This window comes from Mustela putorius, unplaced genomic scaffold (assembly GCF_011764305.1).
Source record: "Mustela putorius furo isolate JIRA1106 unplaced genomic scaffold, ASM1176430v1.1 tig00000580_pilon_pilon_pilon, whole genome shotgun sequence".
NCBI classification, from domain to species: domain Eukaryota; kingdom Metazoa; phylum Chordata; class Mammalia; order Carnivora; family Mustelidae; genus Mustela; species Mustela putorius.
Window position 1 is genome coordinate 3004412 of NW_025421423.1, and position 19987 is coordinate 3024398.

General features: G+C 40.3%; 1 protein-coding gene across 4 annotated transcripts in view; it reads left to right on the plus strand.

Annotated features, from left to right (window-relative positions):
- Positions 1-3660: 3660 nt before the first annotated feature.
- Positions 3661-19987, plus strand: part of TDRD7 (tudor domain containing 7) — a 74492-nt gene continuing 58165 nt past the window's right edge. The window contains exons 1-2 of one of the 4 annotated variants that reach the window (XM_004747658.3): positions 3661-3879; positions 18351-18563. In XM_004747658.3, coding sequence (XP_004747715.1) covers positions 18357-18563 — 207 coding nt within the window. In that variant the 5' untranslated portion in view covers positions 3661-3879; positions 18351-18356. Of the gene's footprint in view, positions 3880-18350; positions 18572-19987 lie in introns of those variants that run through there. The other 3 variants (XM_013053800.2, XM_013053801.2, XM_045081606.1) reach the window with 3 other exon arrangements.

Sequence of the window (19987 nt, forward strand, 5' to 3'; positions counted from 1 at the left end):
TAACCATGGAGTTCTGAGAACCTCCCGATATGTCTTAGCCAAAAATCCACCCGCAGAATGGACACTACCCAAGAACATATAGGAAGGGCCAATGAACACATGAAAAGATGCTCAATATCATTAGTCATGGGGAAATGCAAATTAAAAAACTCAATGTGATATATGTATCCACATCCACTGAAACAGCTAAACTTAAAATGACTGGCAATTCCAAGGACTTGAGAAGATCTGGAGGAACCAGAACTCTCATACGTTGCTGGCAGGTGGTGGGGGTGTGGAGAACAAAATGATGCAGCCACTTTAGAAACAATCTGACAGTTTCTTATAGAGTTAGACATACACTGATTCTACAACCAGCAATTCTACTTCTAAGTCTTAATGCAAGAAAAATATGTCACCACGCAAAGACCTGCATGTGATTGTTTATAGCAGTTTTGTTCATAATAATCCCAAACTGGAAATAACACAAATGTGTATCAAATGTGAATGGATAAACAAATTGTGACACACCTATACCTGTGATGGTATGCTGTTATGCAATAAGAAGGAACAGACTGCTAATCTATGCGACAACATGAGTGACTCTCAAATGCATTATGCTAAGTGAAGAAAGCCAGAAACAAAAGACCACACACTATATGATTCCATTTACATGGCATTCTAGAAAAGGCAAAGCTATAGTGACAGATGTCAGATCAATGCCTGCCTGGGGCTGGAGAGAGGGGGTAGAAATTAACTATAAAGAGGCGCAAGAAAACTTTTTTTTTTTTTTAAGATTTATTTATTTGTGAAAGAGAGTGCTAGCAGGGAGAAGAGGATTGGGGGTGGAGGGAGTGAGAGAGGCAGAGGCAGATTCCCTGCTGAGCAGAACCTCTCACAGGGCTCCATCCCACGACTCTTGAGATCATAAGATGAGCTTAAGAGTCAGAAGCTTAACCTACTGAACCACCCAGACACTCAAAGAAGCACAGGGGATCTTTTTGGAATGATGATCTAGTTCTACATCTTGACTGTGGAGGTGGACACATGACTAAATACATTTGTCAAAATTCATCCAACTGTACATTTAAAATATTTATTATATGTAAAATATTCAGGGGAAAAGCTGGTTTTTTTTTTTAAAAAAAAAAACTAGCTATAGAACATCATTTTTCTTTGTATATAGGATAGTCCAAACACAGAATTCCTTTGTAAGTACAACTAATCTCAGACTTGAGGTCCAGTTACATTGCTTTTATGACTTGCCTTGCATATTGGACTCCAGAGTTTTTCCTAATTTTCTATCCCAACTGGTGCTCTTTCAATTGGGAGCTGCTTTTTACATCTTTCCCATCTTAAAAGTGGAACCAGAGGAGGTTATCAGCACTGCAGAGTCCAAATCGTGTCTGGCTATATTTTAGGTCTATTAAATCCACTGCAGTGTTTAGAGCAGATTGGGAGAGAGATCCTAAACTGACTGAAATACAGCAGCAGGGACGGAGAGGAGCGCCAGGGAGAGACATTTGGGCAGATCTAGTTAGAGACTAGTTGTGGGAGTATCACAGAGAACAGCATACAAAGGAGATTTTGAATAGTTCCCCACCGCCTCTGGGGAGAAGCCCAAACTCCCGCGTGGGCTCTCAGGCCTTCCATGGTCTACTTCCAATCTACCCTTTCATTGCCTGCTGTCTCTTTTCACTGAACCAAAAGATCCCTCAAAGGATCCCTCTGAGATCCCTCAGAGATCCTAGATCTCTGGGTCATAAGTTTGAGCCCCACGTTGGATATAGAGTTTACTTAAAAAGAACCTTAAAAAAAAAATCTAAAAATAAAAAAAGCTCCGCAAGCGTAGGTTTGTGCCTTAACATAGTACGCACTTCATGAAAATTACATAAGAGTGGGTGTTCAGTAGGTACTGGTTGATTGTCCGTTCACCTAATGATGGGCATTTGTGTTGGTTCTATTCTTGGCTATTATGAACAAGGCTGCTGTGAACATTCTTGTCCGGGTCTTTATGTGGACATATGCTTTCATTTCTCTTGAGTAAACCCTGGAAATAGAATTACTGGATCATATGGTAGGTTTATTACCTCCATATACTAGGATACTACTCAGCAATAAAAAGATATGAACCATGGTCCACACAACAACATGGATGAATCTCAACATATTTATGTTGAGTGAAAAGGGCTGGACACCACCACCCCCACCAAAAGTCAGCATATACTGTACGATTCTGTTTATATAAAACCCTAGAAAAAGCAAGCCCGAGGCACTGGGGTGGCTGAGTTGGTTGGGTGTCTGACTCTTGGTTTCAGCTCAGGTTGTGATCTCAGGGTCCTGGGATGGAGCCTCGCCTTGGGCTCTGTGCTCAGGGTGTGGACTCTGTTTGAAGATTCTCTCTCCCTCTCCCTCTGCCTCCCCCCCCACACACTGATGCTCTCTCTAAAAATAGACATAAATAAAATAGTGGAGAAAAAAAGTCAACTAATCTATAGTGACAGAAAGCAGATCGGCAGAGGGGGCAAGGACAGAGAGGCACAAGAGGTGAGGATTACAGAAGTGACCCAAGGAAACTTTCTGGGGTGATGGATGTATAGTGATAGTTTCACAGTGGTACACATACATGAAAACATCAAATTATACATTTTAAATGTGAGGTTTATGGTATGCCAATTACACTTGAGCTCTTAAAAAAAAAAAAAAAGATACTGCTTGAGGGATTCCTGGGTGGCTCAGTAGGTTAAGCGGCTGCCTTTGGCTCAGGTCATGATCCCAGAGTCCTGGGATCAAGTCCCACATCGGCCTCCACGCTCAGTCGGGAGCTTGCTTGCTTCTCCCTCTGCCTGCTTCTCCCTCTGCTTGTGTGCTCTCTCTCACTGACAAATAAATAAAATCGTTTAAAAAAAAGTACTGCTTGATAAAATAGCAGACCCCAATAATTGCATATAGAATAAATGCAGGGAGGTGTTCAATGTTGCTTTAAGGAATACAAAGCAATATGCTCAATACATCTTGGTAGAATTAATGTGCAGAAGAAACAAGTGAATATTAGGTGTTCAATAACTTTAAAATGAACAAAGGAATGAATTTGACAAAATTTACATCACCCTTCTGTGCCAGGCACAATTCTAGGCTCTGGAAATAGCCTGTAGAGCATGACAAAGATTCCTGTGCTCATAGAGCTTTAATTTGAGGACAGTAGACAACAAAAAAGATTAGTAAAATACATACAGTGTGTTCGATAGGTGTTAAGAGAGAGAACATATCGGGGACTGACATCTTTCGAAAGTGGCACCCTCCTTGAAAAGATGACGCTTGTGAAAAAACCTGAGGGAAACGAGTGGACCAAGTGGATGTCTGGGAGAGTGAAAAGTAACTGTTCCCGCAAATTAATAAAAGAATGAGCAAGAGTTGAATGAAATGTCTGAGGAGTGAATGAAGGCAGCTGTAGGAGCGCACAAGTGCTGGCGAGGTCCTGCTGGGTCCCGTTGGGTCCCCGGCCCTCGCAGCCCGCCCGTACTTGCATTGTCCACGAGGAGGCGCGCCTAAGCCCGCTCCGCAGTCGTCTTCCGCCGACGGCCCGTGCGTGGGCACGCGCAGAAACCGCTAGGAGGCGTCGGTTTCCCTTCCCACGCGCGGACGCCGGCGTGGGCCGACGCGGCCGGGGAGCCCGCGCGTGCGCAGAGCCGAGGCCGGGGGGCCCTCGGGGCGGGGCGGAGCGGGGCGGGGCAGAGTGGGGCGGGGCGGGGGCTTGAGGTGATTCCCGAGCCGCGGTGGCGGCTCCGGCCGTGCGGGGAAACCGAAAGTGGGCGGCGGCCGCGGTTGTGGCACTGGCTGAGACGGCAGCGGGAGCTGGGCCCAGAGGAGCGGAGACGGGCCGTGGGCCCCCGGGACGAGGTGAGCGCAGGTCTTGCCGCTGCGGGTGCGACAGGTGCTGGGCGACTTCGGACGAGGTTTCGGGCGGGCGCGGCGCACCTGGGTCACTAGCGGGACAGTGGCCCGGGCGGGACAAGAACGGGCCTGGGGCCTCTTCGCAGCAGCCGCAGGGGATGCCGCGGGGGGGAGTTGGGAGTTCCAGAGCGTTGTGTTTTTTAAATCTCTGATGGGACCCGTTCCCCGGCCGCTGGGTGACAGGCTGGGCGTCCCCCCGCCCGGGAGCCTGACAGAGCGCTCAGTGCAACGGGGAAATGTAGCAGTGGGGGTGTGGACGAGGGGCGGGAGGCGCTGACCAGGAAGTGGTTCTACAGCCGCCCGCCTGGAGCAGGGCACATTGGAACCCCGGGCTGCCTGAGCTCCGTATTTTACACCCTGAGCTTTCAGTCCCTCGAAGGCAGGGGCCTCTCTGCGGACCGGCCCATGCAGGCCGCTCAGGTAATGCGGGGCGCAAATACTATACAAGGCTCTGGAACCGTGAGACCCAGGCCGGGACACAGCGAGGAAGGAAACACGAATCCATGAATGAGTTGTCTCTTAACTTTGATCAAGATCCAACAGGGTCAGGTGCTCAGCCTCAAGTTACTGGGAGGGGGCTTAGAGCCCGCCCAACTTTTCTTCTACGTTCCGCTTGGGGGGTATAATATATTTCCGGCTATCACCAAAGGGTACCAGTCCCAAATAGTTTTAGAGAGCAAGACAGGTTAATACCTGTGTTAGAAAAAGTCCTGGCCCCAAAGGATTTTCATTAATGCCCTGCAAAACAAAACAAACTACTGATCTGGGTCAACCCCCACTGCCCCCACCACCCCCCCCCCCGCCCCAATCGTGCAGGTGGAAAAATTGCAGCAAAGTGTTCTGCCTAGTGATATGCCGCAACTTAATGACAGAAATGAAACTCAGACCCAAATTTCTAACTTATCTTCGGCTGCCTGGATGTGTAGGTGTGGCATACTGCAAATAGTGTGGGCTTTGCGGACCTGGGTTGGCAATCTGGGCTGCTCCTCTTCCTGATTGTGGATGGTGAATAAATTACTTTCTTTGAGCCTGGTTTTCTGTGTATCAAATGGAAATGTTTAACATAAGTCCACACAGCTTTTGGGAGGTAACTGCTGTAAATCCTTTGGTTTATAGTAATGGTCAAGAAATGTTAACTCTTTTCTTTCCACCAAATTTCCTGTATTTTCCGTAATTGGATTTCATTTCTTGGAGTGCTCTAATACAAGATTAATTGGCCCATGGTGGGGAATTTTCCATCTCCACTTAATGGACATTTCAGAGCATCAGTTACATGCAAAGTACCGTGCTGGATGCAGTGTAATTGGTCCCGGGGCCAGCTGCGTTAGAATCCACATCTCCTGTGCCCCAGCCCTAGGCCCTTTGGTGGCACACAGATTTCCTCTTTGCTGGTAAACACAGTGAGACTGTGAGGCAGCAGTTGGCAGTGCCTTCGGATTTCAGTCCCTGGAGACTGTAGACTGGAGATGGAACATAATCCCTGCTAATGCCCTTTTAAGTGTATTGGTTGAACGTGGCTGAATGAACTTACTGTGTTTTGTACCAAGAGATGTAAACTTCTTGAAGGACTGCTCTTTAAATTCTCTGTGCAATGTAATCTAGTTGGAGACTTAATATGAATTTAAAGGAAAATACTTTGTAAATCAACTCTAAGTGCCCACTCTGTGTTTGGTCAAGTGCTGTTTTCAAGAACTGAGATTCGACAGAGGGCTCTGCATCTGGGCACTTTCAGAATCAGCGGATGAATACAGTAAGGACCCAAGTTCCTTGGTACTTGAGTGAAATGTAATTTCATATTTATGTGAATTGGTTTTTCTTTCTCTATGCAAAACTTATTTTCTTTGCCCTCTATTCCTGCCTTTGTGCTTTGGAATGTTTCATTCTTTTTATTATTTCCCCAGTAGGCCAAATGTATTTTAAAAAATTTTGTCATTCAAACTGTCTGAAAGTAATCAATTTTGTGATTTTTAGCTGCAGTGTGTATATATGCCAGTTAGAGCTGCTGGTCAGCACAAAATGCCCAATGACTCCAAAGCAAACTCAATATTATAGCTGTACAGCTTTGTCAGGAGGAAGACAACCTATGGTTTACATTAGATCTTTGGCTCCCACTTCAGAACTTGAAGGACTCCAAGGAAAGTTGAGAGTCACAGCTCTTGTCCATCTTCCTATCTTCCATATGAAAAAAAGTGACCTGAAGTGACTCACTCAAAGGGTCACAGCTAATTAGTAGCAGAACTGGGATTAAGATCACAAATCTTAACTAAGACACTTTATTATTGCAAGAGGTTTTTTTTTCCTCTAATATGTAGATTTATGGAAACCCCTTACTTACTATTTGTAATATGTAGTTAGTAATGCATTCACAGCTTAGAGCTTGAAATAATAATAATAATAATAATAATAATAAATAGAAATGCTCCCTAAATATGCCCTATGGAAATATGTCATCACTTGAAGGTGTTAATTACTCTTTCTTTTTAAAAAGATTTAGTAAAGGAGTAATTCAGGTGGTCACAAGTAGACTATACTGTAATAGGAAAGAAAAAAGAACATGTTAAACTGTTGCAAGATGAGAAATCATCCTGGAAGGGTCTTAGACCAAAACCTTCCCTCTCGTGGGCTCAGTTTATTGATTTGTAAAATGAGGGGGTTGGGATAAACTAGATGATATCTAAAATCTTTTTGGCACAGACATTCTGAACTTTGAGGGCCTGGCATGTTGCTAAAATAGTGTCTTCAAGTAAATGGGCAATCAGTTACCACAAGTATTTGCCCTAAGAAGGTACTAAAAATTGTGTAAGAAGGTAAGAGAGGTTACTCGGTAATTTCAATTTACCCTAATAATTTTTCAGATTTTTTTCTGGGGTTTAGTGCCACTCTGAAATGCAGCTTTATGACACTGAGGAAGATGAGCCAAACAGGACTGTTGGAAATAGGTGAGAAAAGAGAAACTTAGAGAAGAACATGCACAGGTGAGAACTGGACCAGCTAGGCTAATGGGTAGTGAGGAATCTCGGGCTCTGGGAAGCACATAACATGTAAATGACTGAGTCAGGGAGGCTCAGTCAGTGGTAAAGGCTGTATCTAGAGGACACTGAAACCACATTCTTTAGAATAAGACTTTCTGAGGATGATTATCAGGTATATTAAGGAGAAAAGCTGTGAATTTCCAGACACAGTTTTGAGTATGAGAGTTATTTTAGGCTATTTAAATTATTTAAATATTGCTTTCTTAAAGGTTATTACTTTCCCCTACTCCTTGCTCCACTTTTTGTACATTATTAGCACTTTGGAGTTCTCTACGATTTATTTTGTAATAAAAAGAAAAAGGACAGAGTGAAAGGATAAAAGGAAATGTCAATTGCCACAGTGAATATTTGCAACAATTAGAGATTCTTTTGGGATTGGGTGCCCATACCCTTAAATCAGAATATGGCTGATCCCTATTTCATGCCACTTTAAGGGCTGATCATGAAGTCAGTGTCCCCTAAGTTCCAAATTACTTAAGAGAAGCCAATTCTAGACACTTGGAGCAGCTATCTAAAAGGAAGCCCTAAGTTTGGAAACCAGAAGACCTGGGTTCTTGTTGTGATTCTGGCCACAAAAATATGTGAGAATATATGAGACCTAGAATAATTGCTCTGGGCCTCAGTTTCCTCATTATTAAACTGAAGGGTTTGGAGGAGATGGTCTGAAGGTGCCCACCAGCTTTCCATGCTTCTCTCAGCTCTCTACTCTGGGGTTGGGCCCACCATTCTATGCTGCTTCCCTAAGCTGGGCAGGGTGTGGGAACATTGTGGGCTTGTGGTCTAGCATGGAATCTCTGCTCCCTGAGCCTTTGCCAAAGCAGTAAGTGACTTTTTGTCTACTAATTAAGTGAGAAATTTTGGAGGGGATCCAGTCGCTTTCTTACCAAGCTTCCCAGTTCATAAGTATGTTAATGAGGCAAATAAAATCTGGGAAAATTCTGGTATTTCAAATTTAATGCTGTACTAAGCATTTCCCCGATATACCAATGCTTTTATCATTGTGCTCTTAGCCATTTAATACATATATTCATAGGTAGTTTCCCATCCACAACACACTTCCAGGAAATGCAAGTAAGTACTGAATTCCAAGCTCATAGAACTCTACTGTTGATGCTTGTCATTCAGAAGAGAGGCAAGGAAAGGAGGAGGAGAAAGAGCAAGATGAAGGAAGTGAAAGTCAAATGCAATTGGTTGTGATCTATTGTGGCCATTTTCTTCCTTCCTAATGTCTTTGCTAACTGACCTTGGTTAGTTTTTGAGATCAAAAGTACTCTGATTAAATAATTCCCCAGACCCACCTCTACTTTACTCTGCTGTTTATGATTCTTAGTCAGCTCAAGAAGACCCTATATTGTCTTCAGAATAAGAATATTTTTAAGGAATATCCTTAATTCTCAAGGAAACCTTTAATTCTTAAGGAAATTAAGGAAACCCTTAAGAATTTTAACCTGAGAAGCTGTGTTCTAAAACAGAGATAGCCAGCCTTATTTCTCCCAGCCTAGCCTAATTTATGGTCACCAGGACTTGCATAACATTCTCAAAAGTAACTTGAGTTTCCTTAAACTCAGAATTAATATTTGTCACAGCACTTTCAGAGAGTAGAAATAAAGGGGAAAGAGAGTTGACAAGTCAAAGCAGCAACTTAAAAAATTTGGGAAGCTACTTTGGAGAAACTTTGAAACTTAATTTTTGGGGGGGAGCATGACTAAAGGTTTGCCATTGAGGCCCAGAGTTGAAATTCCCATAAACTTCCTCTTGTGCTTCTAATGGATGACATCCAAGATAATAAACTTAATTTTTTATAGCTAAAGGAGAGTATTGTATGCTTTTTATAAAAGTTATTGAGTGTAATTGCCATCTTCAGAAAATTTCAAAAAAATGCCATGACAATCAAGGAATTCAAATTTAAGGCTTTTAAAGCAATATAGATTAGAAAATAATGATTGTTTTAAAAAGATTATTTTAGTTGTAACTTTCTTTTTAGTCACTGCCCAAAGTAATACTACTAATGTAGGAATCACGGATCCAACTGGAAGAAACTGATAAGCATGAGAATACCACCTACATCTGAACAAGATGTGTAGTCACATTTTCCCTCCCAGGCTTCACTGTGCTTAACTGCTTCTCACCAGCTTTGAGATCTTCAGTCTCATAGTCCCAAGGGATCACTTTTCCCTCCAAAAAGATATAGCTTCTAAAAGTTGTTGTGAATTCAGTATCAGTTTCTTTGTGAATCCCAACAGTATAGGCACAATGTTTGAAAACCAGGGAATACATGCAAGTGTGAGACACTTACTGGTATTCAGGCTGTGCCTCTGGCTCATTGGTATGTGTGAACAACTTCTTCTTTTTTTTTTTTTTTTTAAAGACTTTATTTATTTATTTGACAGACAGAGATCACAAGCAGGCAGAGAGGCAGGCAGAGATAGAGGAGGAAGTTGGCTCCCTGCTGAGCAGAGAGCGAGAGCCTGATCTGGGGCTCAATCCCAGGACTCTGGGACCATGACCTGAGCCAAAGGCAGAGGCTTTAACCCACTGAGCCATCTAGGCGCCCCTATGTGTGAACTTCTTACAGGAACACTGGGTCATTGAGAACACTGGCTCAGAGTGAAAGGGCCGTGAAATAATCTACCTGATGATTCTCAACCACAGCCTGGTGACATAATTGGGTGTCTTAGTCAGTTAATGACAATCGTTAAAATTTGCAAGTTGTTTTTTAATAAAGAAATTTAAGATGATTCCTTTAATAGCTCACATGCATTATGCTATGTTTTAGTAAGTAGAAAGGAGTATTAGATAGACGGACGATTTCTCACTCATTCATCCAATGTTTATTGAGCTCTTGTTGTGGGCTGGGCTCTAGGGATTCAGTAGTGAACAAAGGCTCACAAATTCCAGCTTTTTAGATTTTTTTTTAAAGATTTTATTTATTTATTTCACAGACAGAGATCACAAGTAAGCAGAGAGGCAGGCGGTGGGGGGGGGGGTGCGGCAAGAGGCAAGCACCTTGCTGAGCAGAGACCCTGTTGCAGGGCTCGATCCCAGGACCCTGAGATCATGACCGGAGCCGAAGGCAAAGGCTTTAACCCACTGAGCCACCCCCCACAAATTCCAGCTTTCACAGAGCTCATAATCAAGTTGGGGAAACAGATGGTACAATTAAATAGGACTACTGGGTGGTAATAAGTGCAAAGGAGGGAAATAAGGTAGGGAAGGGGTGTAGGGAATACTGGACAGCCAGCATAACAGTTTGGATTTTGGATAGGGTGGCCAGGAACGGCCTTGCTGAGAAGGTAACCTTTGAGCCAATATTCAAACTGCGGCAGTGAGTTGTGTGGCCCCTGGTGGAAAATAGATTCTAGGAAGCGAAGTGGAAGCTGAGACCAGCAAGGAGGCAGTTGCCCCAATCCAGGCAAAAGATGCTGTTGGCATGGACTAGAGCGATCACCACAAGACAGTCAGGAGTGGGGGAATTGTGAATGTCAGCCTGTCTGTCTTCATGCATCACGTGGTGATGGTGGTAAGGAGTTGAGAGTCACTAATACTCAGTTGCTTCATTTTACAGAGAAGGAGGTGAGAGCCCCAGGAGAAAGGATTTGTTCCAGGAAAATAAGTGCTCTTTGCATAGTGATATTGAACTTGGAGACACCAGCAAGAGGAGGCATGGGCACAGCCTTCCACAATCCCTCGTCTCTCCCCACAATCAAATCAAAATCAATATATCAACTACTAGTTAGCAACACCCCCAAATGGTTAATGTTTGGGAGATCCTTACCAGCAGTTCTTTCAGAGCAGACCTTGGGAAGGTAAAGGGGACATTTGAGAGAAAGCCGTCTGAAGTGGCTCTCCCAAGGGTGGAAGGAGTAGAAAGCTTTCACATAGGGCAGCCTAGAGAACCAGTCTCTGATTAGCTTCTAAGATGGGATTAGACTTGTCCTTTCTAGCCAGCAGCATACTGGAGCTCTATTATGTTTTAGTCACAGGATGTCCATTAGTGAGTAGAACGCTATGAGAATTTTTTTTAACCCCACAAATTAGTGATTGCTGCCCACCCACTAATGTAGCTGGAGAAAAGTAGACCATGGTGAGGAGGTGGTAATGGAACAGATGCTCTTTCCAGAAAGAAGAGGAGGAGGCAGTAGAAACTCCTCCTCAAGGTGAAGGATAGGTCCTTCCTACTGATAGTCTCAGCAGGAGTTTATAGTGCTTCTGACTAGGGAGGAGCCAGTACTAAACAGTCTGGTCCAAATGGATCCAGGTGCCCTGCTTGCACGCAAGTGGGTGTATTCCTACCTGTGTGCTGACCTCCTGGCATCATATCTACATGTCACGTGTGCATAATTCATAGTCTGGGCCCATCTGCAGATATACAGAGATGCAAAGTCCAGCTTTACTCAGAAGACCTCTAGATGAACAGGTGGGAGAGACAGAGTTTTAAAGGAAAGACGGGAAAGGTGGGGGTAAAAAAGTTGGGGAGGCTTGGCTCTGGGAGGTTAGTAGGCTATCCTTTGGCTTTTCCTCTTACAAATTAGAACTTGGCCAGCCTCCATTATGGTTTTTCCTAGTTGAAGAAATAACTGCAGTGAAGGTTCAGTGATCTTTAAAATTTTTTTCCCTAAGACTTCACTTATTTATTTGACAGAGAGAGATCACAGTAGGAGAGAGGAAGGGAAGAGATCACAGAGAGAGGAAGGGAAGCAGGCCCCCTGCTGAGCAGAGAGCCCGATGTGGGACTCGATCCCAGGACCCTGAGATCATGACCTGAGCCCAAGGCAGCGGCTTAACCCACTGAGCCACCCAGGTGCCCCAGTTGAGTGATCTTTAACTGTTGAGCCAGGAACCATTACAAATCAAAGTCTGTCTCTTATATTGGAAGTTTACTACTTAAGAGCCAGAATTTACATGTTAGATTTAACTCCTGGCAACCTTGAAATATAGGTGTCAAAGCCATCCTTTCTGAGCTGCTACCCAACACACTCAGGAAAGTGTAGTTGGACATCAAGGGAATGGAGGTTCTGAGACACTACAGCTGTCATCTTTTGCTGCCATGAATTTTCTTTTTACCCTTTAGAGTGCCTGTCAGTATCACTGACTTGGAATCTGAACCATCCCTATGAGTGACTTCCATACATCTTATCATGTCTTGGTGATTTACCTTCCCTCAGCTTTGGCGTTCTCATCTATAGAATGAGAACAATTTCCTTCTAGAATTATTACGTATATTAAATTTTTAGAAAATCCAAATCTCAGAACTTGGATTCTCACAAGAGAAAGAAAAACATGTCTACCCAAAGATTTATATAATTCAAAGCAGCTTTATTTATAATACCCCCAAATTGGAAGCAACCCAAATGTCTATCAACATTCAGATGGATAAATGAATTTTGGCATGTCTACACAGTGAAATACTGCTTATCATAGTATGAGAAGTTTTTGCTGTTAAGTGTGGAAACATGGATGAAACTCAAGAACACCAGGAAAAAGTGATCTATCCTGACAGAAAGCAGATCAGTGGCTTCCAGGAGCCAGGACAGCATGTGTATGAGAGGGTGAGAGCTGCCTGCAAAGTGGCACAACTTGAAAGAACTTCTTTTTCTCAGACTTATTGATATATACTTTACATATAATAAAAGTCCCCCTCTTTTGTTTATAGTTCTATGAATTTTTTTAAAGATTTTATTTATTTCTTTATTTGACAGAGACACAGAGAGAGAAGGAACACAAGCAGAGGGGTGGGAGAGGGAGAAGCAGGCTTCCCACTGAGCAGGGAGCTTGATGCACAGGACGCCGGGATCATGACCTGAGCTGAAGGCAGACACTTAACCAACTGAGACACCCAGGTGCCCCTATAGTTCTATGATCAAGAGAGAATATTTCTGTCATTCCCAAAATTGCCCTGTGCCTTCTTTACAATCTGTCCCCTCCCTATACTCCCATCCCTTGGCAGCCTCTGATTTAATTTCTATGCCTATAGTTTTGCCTTTTTCAGAATGTTACATAAATAGAATCATACAGCATATAGTCTTTTGTGTCTGGCTTCTCCCACTTAGCATAGTGTGAGAATCATCCATACAGTTCTATGTATCAATAATTTGTTCCTTTTAATTGTGGAATACTACTTAATTGCATGGATATGCAACGCTAGTTGATTCATTCACCTGCTGATGGATTGTTTTTAATTGGGTGGTAATTATGAATAAAGCTACTATAAATATTTAGGTACAGGTTTTTATATGAATATATGTCATTATTTCTCTTGGGTAATGACCAACATATAAGTTTTTTGGATTATATGATAAAAGCATGCTTCTTCATAAGAAACTGTCAAGCCATGACTTTTCAAAATATTGTTCTGCAAGCCCACTAGACATGTATGAGAATTCTAGTTGCTCTGCATTCTTATCAACACTTCATACTGTTGGTTTTTTAAAAAAAGTTTAACTTATTCTAATAGATGGGTAGTGATGCCTCATTGTGGATTTAATTTTCACTTCCCTAATGAAGAATGTGTTTTTTGGCCATCTACATCTCTACTTTAGTAAACAGTATGTGTTCAAATAATTTGCATGTTTTAAAATGGGCTCTTTATTTTCTTATTGAGTTTTGAGGGTTGTTTACATACACTGGTTACCTGTCCTTTACCAGGAGTTTTATGAAACTATATCCTTCCAGTCTGTGGCTTGTCTTTTCATTTTCTCAACAGAAATTTATATTTAAAAGAGCATAAATTTAAAATTTTGATGAAATCCAATTTGTCAATTTTTTCTTCTGTATTCTAAAAATAAAAAATCTTTGCTAAACCCAAGATCCCAAAGATTTACACCTTTGTTTTTTTTCTAAACATTTTACAGTTTTAGTTTTTTCAAGTAGGACCTAAGTAGTCTGGGTTTTTATTTTAGTTTAATTTTGAATATAGTTTAAAGTTCACTTTTTGGATATGGATAAATAGTGTTCCAGAACTCTTCATTGAACTTTGTCCATTGAATTTCTTTCGGCAAAATCAATGTTAGTCAACTGATTTTTGTTGAAAATCAGTTGACTAACATAACACAGTAAAAAAAAAAAATACTGATTGGAAACTTAAAAAAAAATAAGAAAAGAAAAAAGAAAATCAGTTGACTATATATGTGTCGGTCTATATCTGGGTTATGTATTCTGTTCCATTGATGACTGTCCTTTTGACAATACCTACATTACATTGATTAATATACTTTTAAGTAAATCTGGAAATCAGTCTTTTTGCACTGGCAAGGATCTCCAGTGTGATAGTGAATAGGAATGAAGAGAGTGAACATTTTTGCCCTGTTGCCAATCTTAGGGAGAATGCTTTCGTTCTTTTCTTGTTACGTATTATGTTAGCTGTGGATTTTTCACAGATGTTCTTTATCAGGTTGAGGCGGTCCCCTTCTTATTTTTTGAGAGTTTTTATCATAAATGATTTTGAACTTGGTCAGATGTCTTTTCTTCACCTATTATTACTATGTGGTTTTTCTCCTTTAGTGTGTTGATATAGTCAGTTGCATTGGTTGATTTACGAATGTTGGGCCAGTCTTTTGTTTCTAGAGTAAACCATATAGTTGATCATGATGTGTTATCCTTATTACATATTGTTGGATTTGGTTTGTTAATATTTTGTTAGGAATTTTTGCAATTATGTTAATGAAGGAAGTTGGTTTGTGCTTTTCTTATAATGCCTTTTTCTGGTTTCAGTATCAGCATAATGCTGGCCTTATACAATGAGTTTAGAAGTATTCCTTTCCCTTATGTTTTTTGGAAGAGTTTGTGTAAAGTGGTAGTATTTTTTTCTTGAAGTTTTTGGTAGAATTGACAAACCATCTGGGTTTGAGTTTTCCTTGTGTGAAGGTTTTTAACTACAAATTCAACTTCCTTAATAGATATAGGGATATTAAGATTATTTATATCTTCTTGAATAAGCTTTGGAATTTGTGTCTTTTAATGAATTTATTCCATTTTATCTAATTGACAAAATTTATTGGCATAAGTTTATAAGTTTAGAGACGTTTGCTTTTTAATGTCTGTAAGACCTGTATTGATGGCCTGTTCTTTAATCCCATTAATAATAATTCGCATCTTCTCTCTTTTTTTCTTTATTGGTCTATCTGGAAGTTTATCAATTTTATTGATGTTTTTAAAAAAGTAGTTTTGGTTTCATTATTTTTTCTTTAACTTTCTTTTCTATTTCATTGCTGATGTGTTTCATCAGTTCAATACTGATTTTGCTCTCATTTTTATTACTTTCTTCCTTTTACTTTTAGTATAATTTGCTCTTTTTTCAAGGTAGTAGATTAGATCACTGAATTGGGACCTTTCTTCTTTCTTAACATAAGCATATAATGCTGCAGAATTCCCTTAAAATATTGTTTTAATGCCATCCAGCAAATTTTTGGACATTGTATTTTCATTTGTTTAAAAATATTTTCTGATGTTTTTGTTTTGAAGGAGGCTTCCTTTCTTACCCTTGGTTTTTTTAAAGAAGCATGTCATTAAGATCGCAAATACAAAGGGATTGTCCACCTATCTTTCTGTTATTGATATCTAATTTAGTTTTTTTCTGGTCACAGGATACTCTGTATAATTTCAGTTTTTCTAAATTGGTCAAGAATTGCCTTAAGTCCCAGAGTGTATTCTGTCTTTGAAAAGAATGTATATTATGCTATTATTGGAGTAGAGTCTTTTATAAATATCAGGTCTGTTTGACTGATGTTGTTAATCAGCTCTTCTATATCTTTAGTGGTTTTTGTTTACTGGTTCTGCATTACCGAGAAAGAAGTTTTAAATTTTCCAAATAATTGTGAAGATATTCTTACACCTCCATTGGTTTCTGCTTCGTGTGTTTCGAAGCACTGATATTTGGTGCACTCATGTTTAGGATTGTAATAGCTTCCTGATGAATTAACTCCTTAATTATGTAATGTCTGTCCTTATCCCAAGTGATATTCCTTGTTCTGGTATTAATTAATATGGCATATCTTTTTCTGTCTTTTTACTTTGAACCTATGTTGTATATCTATTTAAAATAACTTCTCATATATAGTGTATTGGTAAGTCTTTTATATCCACTCCATCAATCCTAAATTTTTATTGAGATATTTTCAATGTTTACATTTTCAATGTTTACATTTGATGTAATTTTTGCTGCGGCCACCTTTAAATCTACCATTTTGCCAGATGTTTTCTATTCGTGCTACCTGTTCTTTGTGGCAGTTGTTGTTTCTGGCTCCACCCCCCCCCACTTTTTTGCCCAATTTTTTTTTTTTACTTTTAATTGCTTTTTTAAAAAAATTCCAATGTACTTAACATATGGTGTTATATAGTTTAAGGTGTACATCTCATTGTTTTTTAATTGAATTTTTTATTCTGTTTTATCTTTATTACTGGCTTATTAATTATGCTTCTTTAAAAAATTTTTAGTTGTTGCCATAAGGTTTATAATATATGTCTTTATCACATTCCCCTTTCAAATAGTAGCATACTACACATTGTGTATATACACATAGTATTAACTAAATGTTGGTGCTGGTGGTGACAGTTTGAAGAGAGCTAATGTTTCGTAAAGGGAAGTATATAATGAGTATTTAGGTTATTTGCCATATAAACCTTGCTGTCACTGGAGTATTATATTTGTCATTAAGAGCACTCACAAATAAGCTGCTATCTTATCTCCTTTTCAAAATGGACAAATGAAGGAATTGCTAGCATTGTATGATATTCCTCCTTTTTGTTATCTAAACCAGAGAAAGAATAAGACTGTCAAGAATTCTGTACTAATATAGTACCCACTAGACACATTTAATTCCAGTTAAATTAAAAATTCATTTCCTCAGCCGTGCTGGCCACACTTCAAGTGCTCAGTCACCATATGTATTGGACAGCACAGATACAAAATATTTCCATCAGCACAGAAAGTTCTGTTGTGTAGCACTGTTGAATGAAGAATTTTTTAACAAGTTTTCCATGGCTTGCCTTGCTAAGTCCACTTTTCTTGGCTTCCTGAATGTCATTCTGTTGTTGTATCACCATTCCATTTACTATTAGTCCAAAGAGAGTATGAGTGGTTAGTCTTGAAAAATGCCAATTAATGACCAATGAAAATCCTTAGCCAGGGTCCCCACAGATTTCCTAGGTACCAAAATTCTTTTTTTCTCTTGCTTGACCTCTTTGCTAGGTATGATACTTTCTAATTCTTTCCTCTTTTTGTTTATATGACACCAGCTCTGCCTTTTCTACTTATATCTCTCTGGTCACTTTTTTTCAGCCTTTTATAGATTCTTCTTTCATTGCCCATGCTTTAATGACAGCCTTCCGTAGAGGTCCATCCTTAACCTTAATTTTTACTCCCTGGATACCAAATACCACATATATTTTGAAGGCCAAAAACTCTAAACCCACTTCAGATCTCTAACCTGAATTCCTAGCGAATATATCTGTGTGGCTGACCTACAAGGACCCCAGTCTCCATATGTCCCAAAGCGATTCATTCTCTTCCTTTCTTACAAACCTGTTCTACCTCATCCAGTGTGGGTCATTACTACCCACCATGTTTCTAAGCTAGAAACTTGGGAACTTCCCTCATTGTCCAAACCAGTTAATCAATTTCTGTTGCTTCTACCTCCTAATTACCTCTCAAATTGATTTTTTGTTTATTTGCAGGGCCCTGTTATCAAGTCCTCCACATTTCCAAGTATCTTTACAGCTCATTAATTTTTCTCCCTTGCATTTATCTTCTCCACTACTGAGTAGTTACCTTTTCTAAAGTGCAGAACTTAACACTTTATACCCCTTTTTAAAATATCCCCAAGTCTCCACATTATATTTGCTGAAATGCACATGTTAACATAATATAGGAATCTCATCTGGGTCTGCCTCTTTCTACCTCTCCTACCCCCATCTTTCAGTCCTCAGCTTATAATTTTAGAGTCTTTGTTCAATCATGTTCAGCCACGTAACTGCCTGGAATTCCTCAGAATCAACCATGCACTTCTCTTTGACCTCTGTGCCTTTTGAACTTCCTGTTCCCTTTAGAGGCTGATACCTCTCCCCATCCTGACCCCACACATCCTTTTCCTCCTTGCCTGGCTAATTCCTCCATGTCCTTCAGAATTCCATTCAGGCCTCTCCTTATCTGGGAAAAATTCCCGGTTGTCTTCCCTCTGCAGACTAGTCTTTTTGCCCTTCTGACTTCCCTGTGTTCTCATAATATTCTGTGCTTTTCTCCACCATAGAGGTTATTTCTCTACTGTAATAGCACAGAAAATAGTCAGTAATAGTTGGTGGGATAATCTAACACATGTACACTCTGAAAATCTATTTGAATCCACAAACTAATGAATCCTATTATAGTAACCTTCTATTGTGTTCTTATAGGTGAAGATGCTGGAAGCAGATCTGGTTTCAAAAATGCTACGAGCTGTCCTACAATCTCATAAGAACGGAATAGCATTACCCCGGCTCCAAGGAGAGTACAGATCCTTGACTGGAGACTGGATCCCCTTTAAGCAGTTAGGTTACCCTACACTAGAAGCCTATCTGAGAAGTGTGCCAGCAGTTGTGAGGATAGAGACTAGTAGATCTGGAGAGGTAAGAAGGTAATTGTGCATGTCACAAGAGTCAAACCAATCTTGATTACCTACCTGGCACTTCTGATCTCCTAACTAGGCTAGAAGTGAAAGTGGAAAAGTACTAGCTAAGTGGTTTGAAGTTGGTAGTGTTAGAACAGCATCCAAAGCACAGCCTAGACTTCTAAGGTCTTTTACTTGATCCCTCAAATTCTTTTCATTGTAAAAGTAGACCCTATTCATGTTAAATCAAACATTTTAAAGTTAAAGTTTATCCAGTCTTCAGCATTCAAGCAAAATAAGTCTACTGGAGACCTAACTTCCGGGTCTCACACTACATGCATTACAAACTTGCTACAACTGTTTTAGCCCAGGTGGTAATGACCTCCTGGTTACCAAAGCTAATAAACACCTTTAAATTCTCATGGTTTGACCTCCTTCCTATCTGTTCCTATTATCTGGACCCTAGTTCAATCCCTAGCAGAGTATTCAGCACTTGGATTATTACAGGGCTAGTCCCACCATTCTCCTTGTCTTGAATCTTTTTGTTCTCTAGGCTGTTCTGTCCTTCACACCGTTACGCTCATATGATTTAGTTTTTTTAGTTTCTCCAGAAGAACATTTTATGTATAACATAACAATTTGGGGTAGTAATAATGAAATGTTTTATTGCACATACCCTGTGACCCAACAGTTTCACCTCTTTGTATCTGCCCAATCCACAGTGTGAAAGATATAGACAACCATTGTCCAAAAGACAAAAATCACCCACCTCCCCAAACAGCACATTCTTCTGGGTACACTTCTGCATATGTAGATAGATACAACAAATCTGGGCTATTTCTCCCCAAAACTTGTAATAGTTGTTCTGTTTGGTGGCATAGGGAAGGCAGTGGAGGAGGGAAAAGGTGACTAGGATTGAGAGAGTGATCAAAGGGAGGGCTCACCTGACCTGTAGTAATTTTTATAAGGAGGATGTATAAATTAGTTAACTATTATAGTAATAATAAAACTTGTTTCAACATCCCTGATTCTGCCAGACAGTACTAAGCCCTCCCCTCTGTCTACTTGGCACTTTGTAATATACCCAAGATAGCACTTGACACAATGTTTTTTTAGTCTCTTTGTGTCTTTTTCCTTTGTAAGTTTCTTGAGGATGAATGATTGTTTTTTTTCACCTCTAATAGTTGGTGCTTAGTAAATATATGTTTGAATGTGTGAATGATTAAATGTCTGCATGAGTTAATAAGTTAATAATGCCTCATATGGCTACTATGCTATAATTCACTGAACCCTGCTCTCCTATTATGAACATTTTTAATGGTTCCAAGTTTTGATTATTAAAATAACCCCTATTGTGCGTATTTGGGTATGTACATTTTTCTTCAGTCATTTCTTGTAGTGTATTTTCAGTAATAGAAATACTGGGCCAAAGAATAGGAGTAT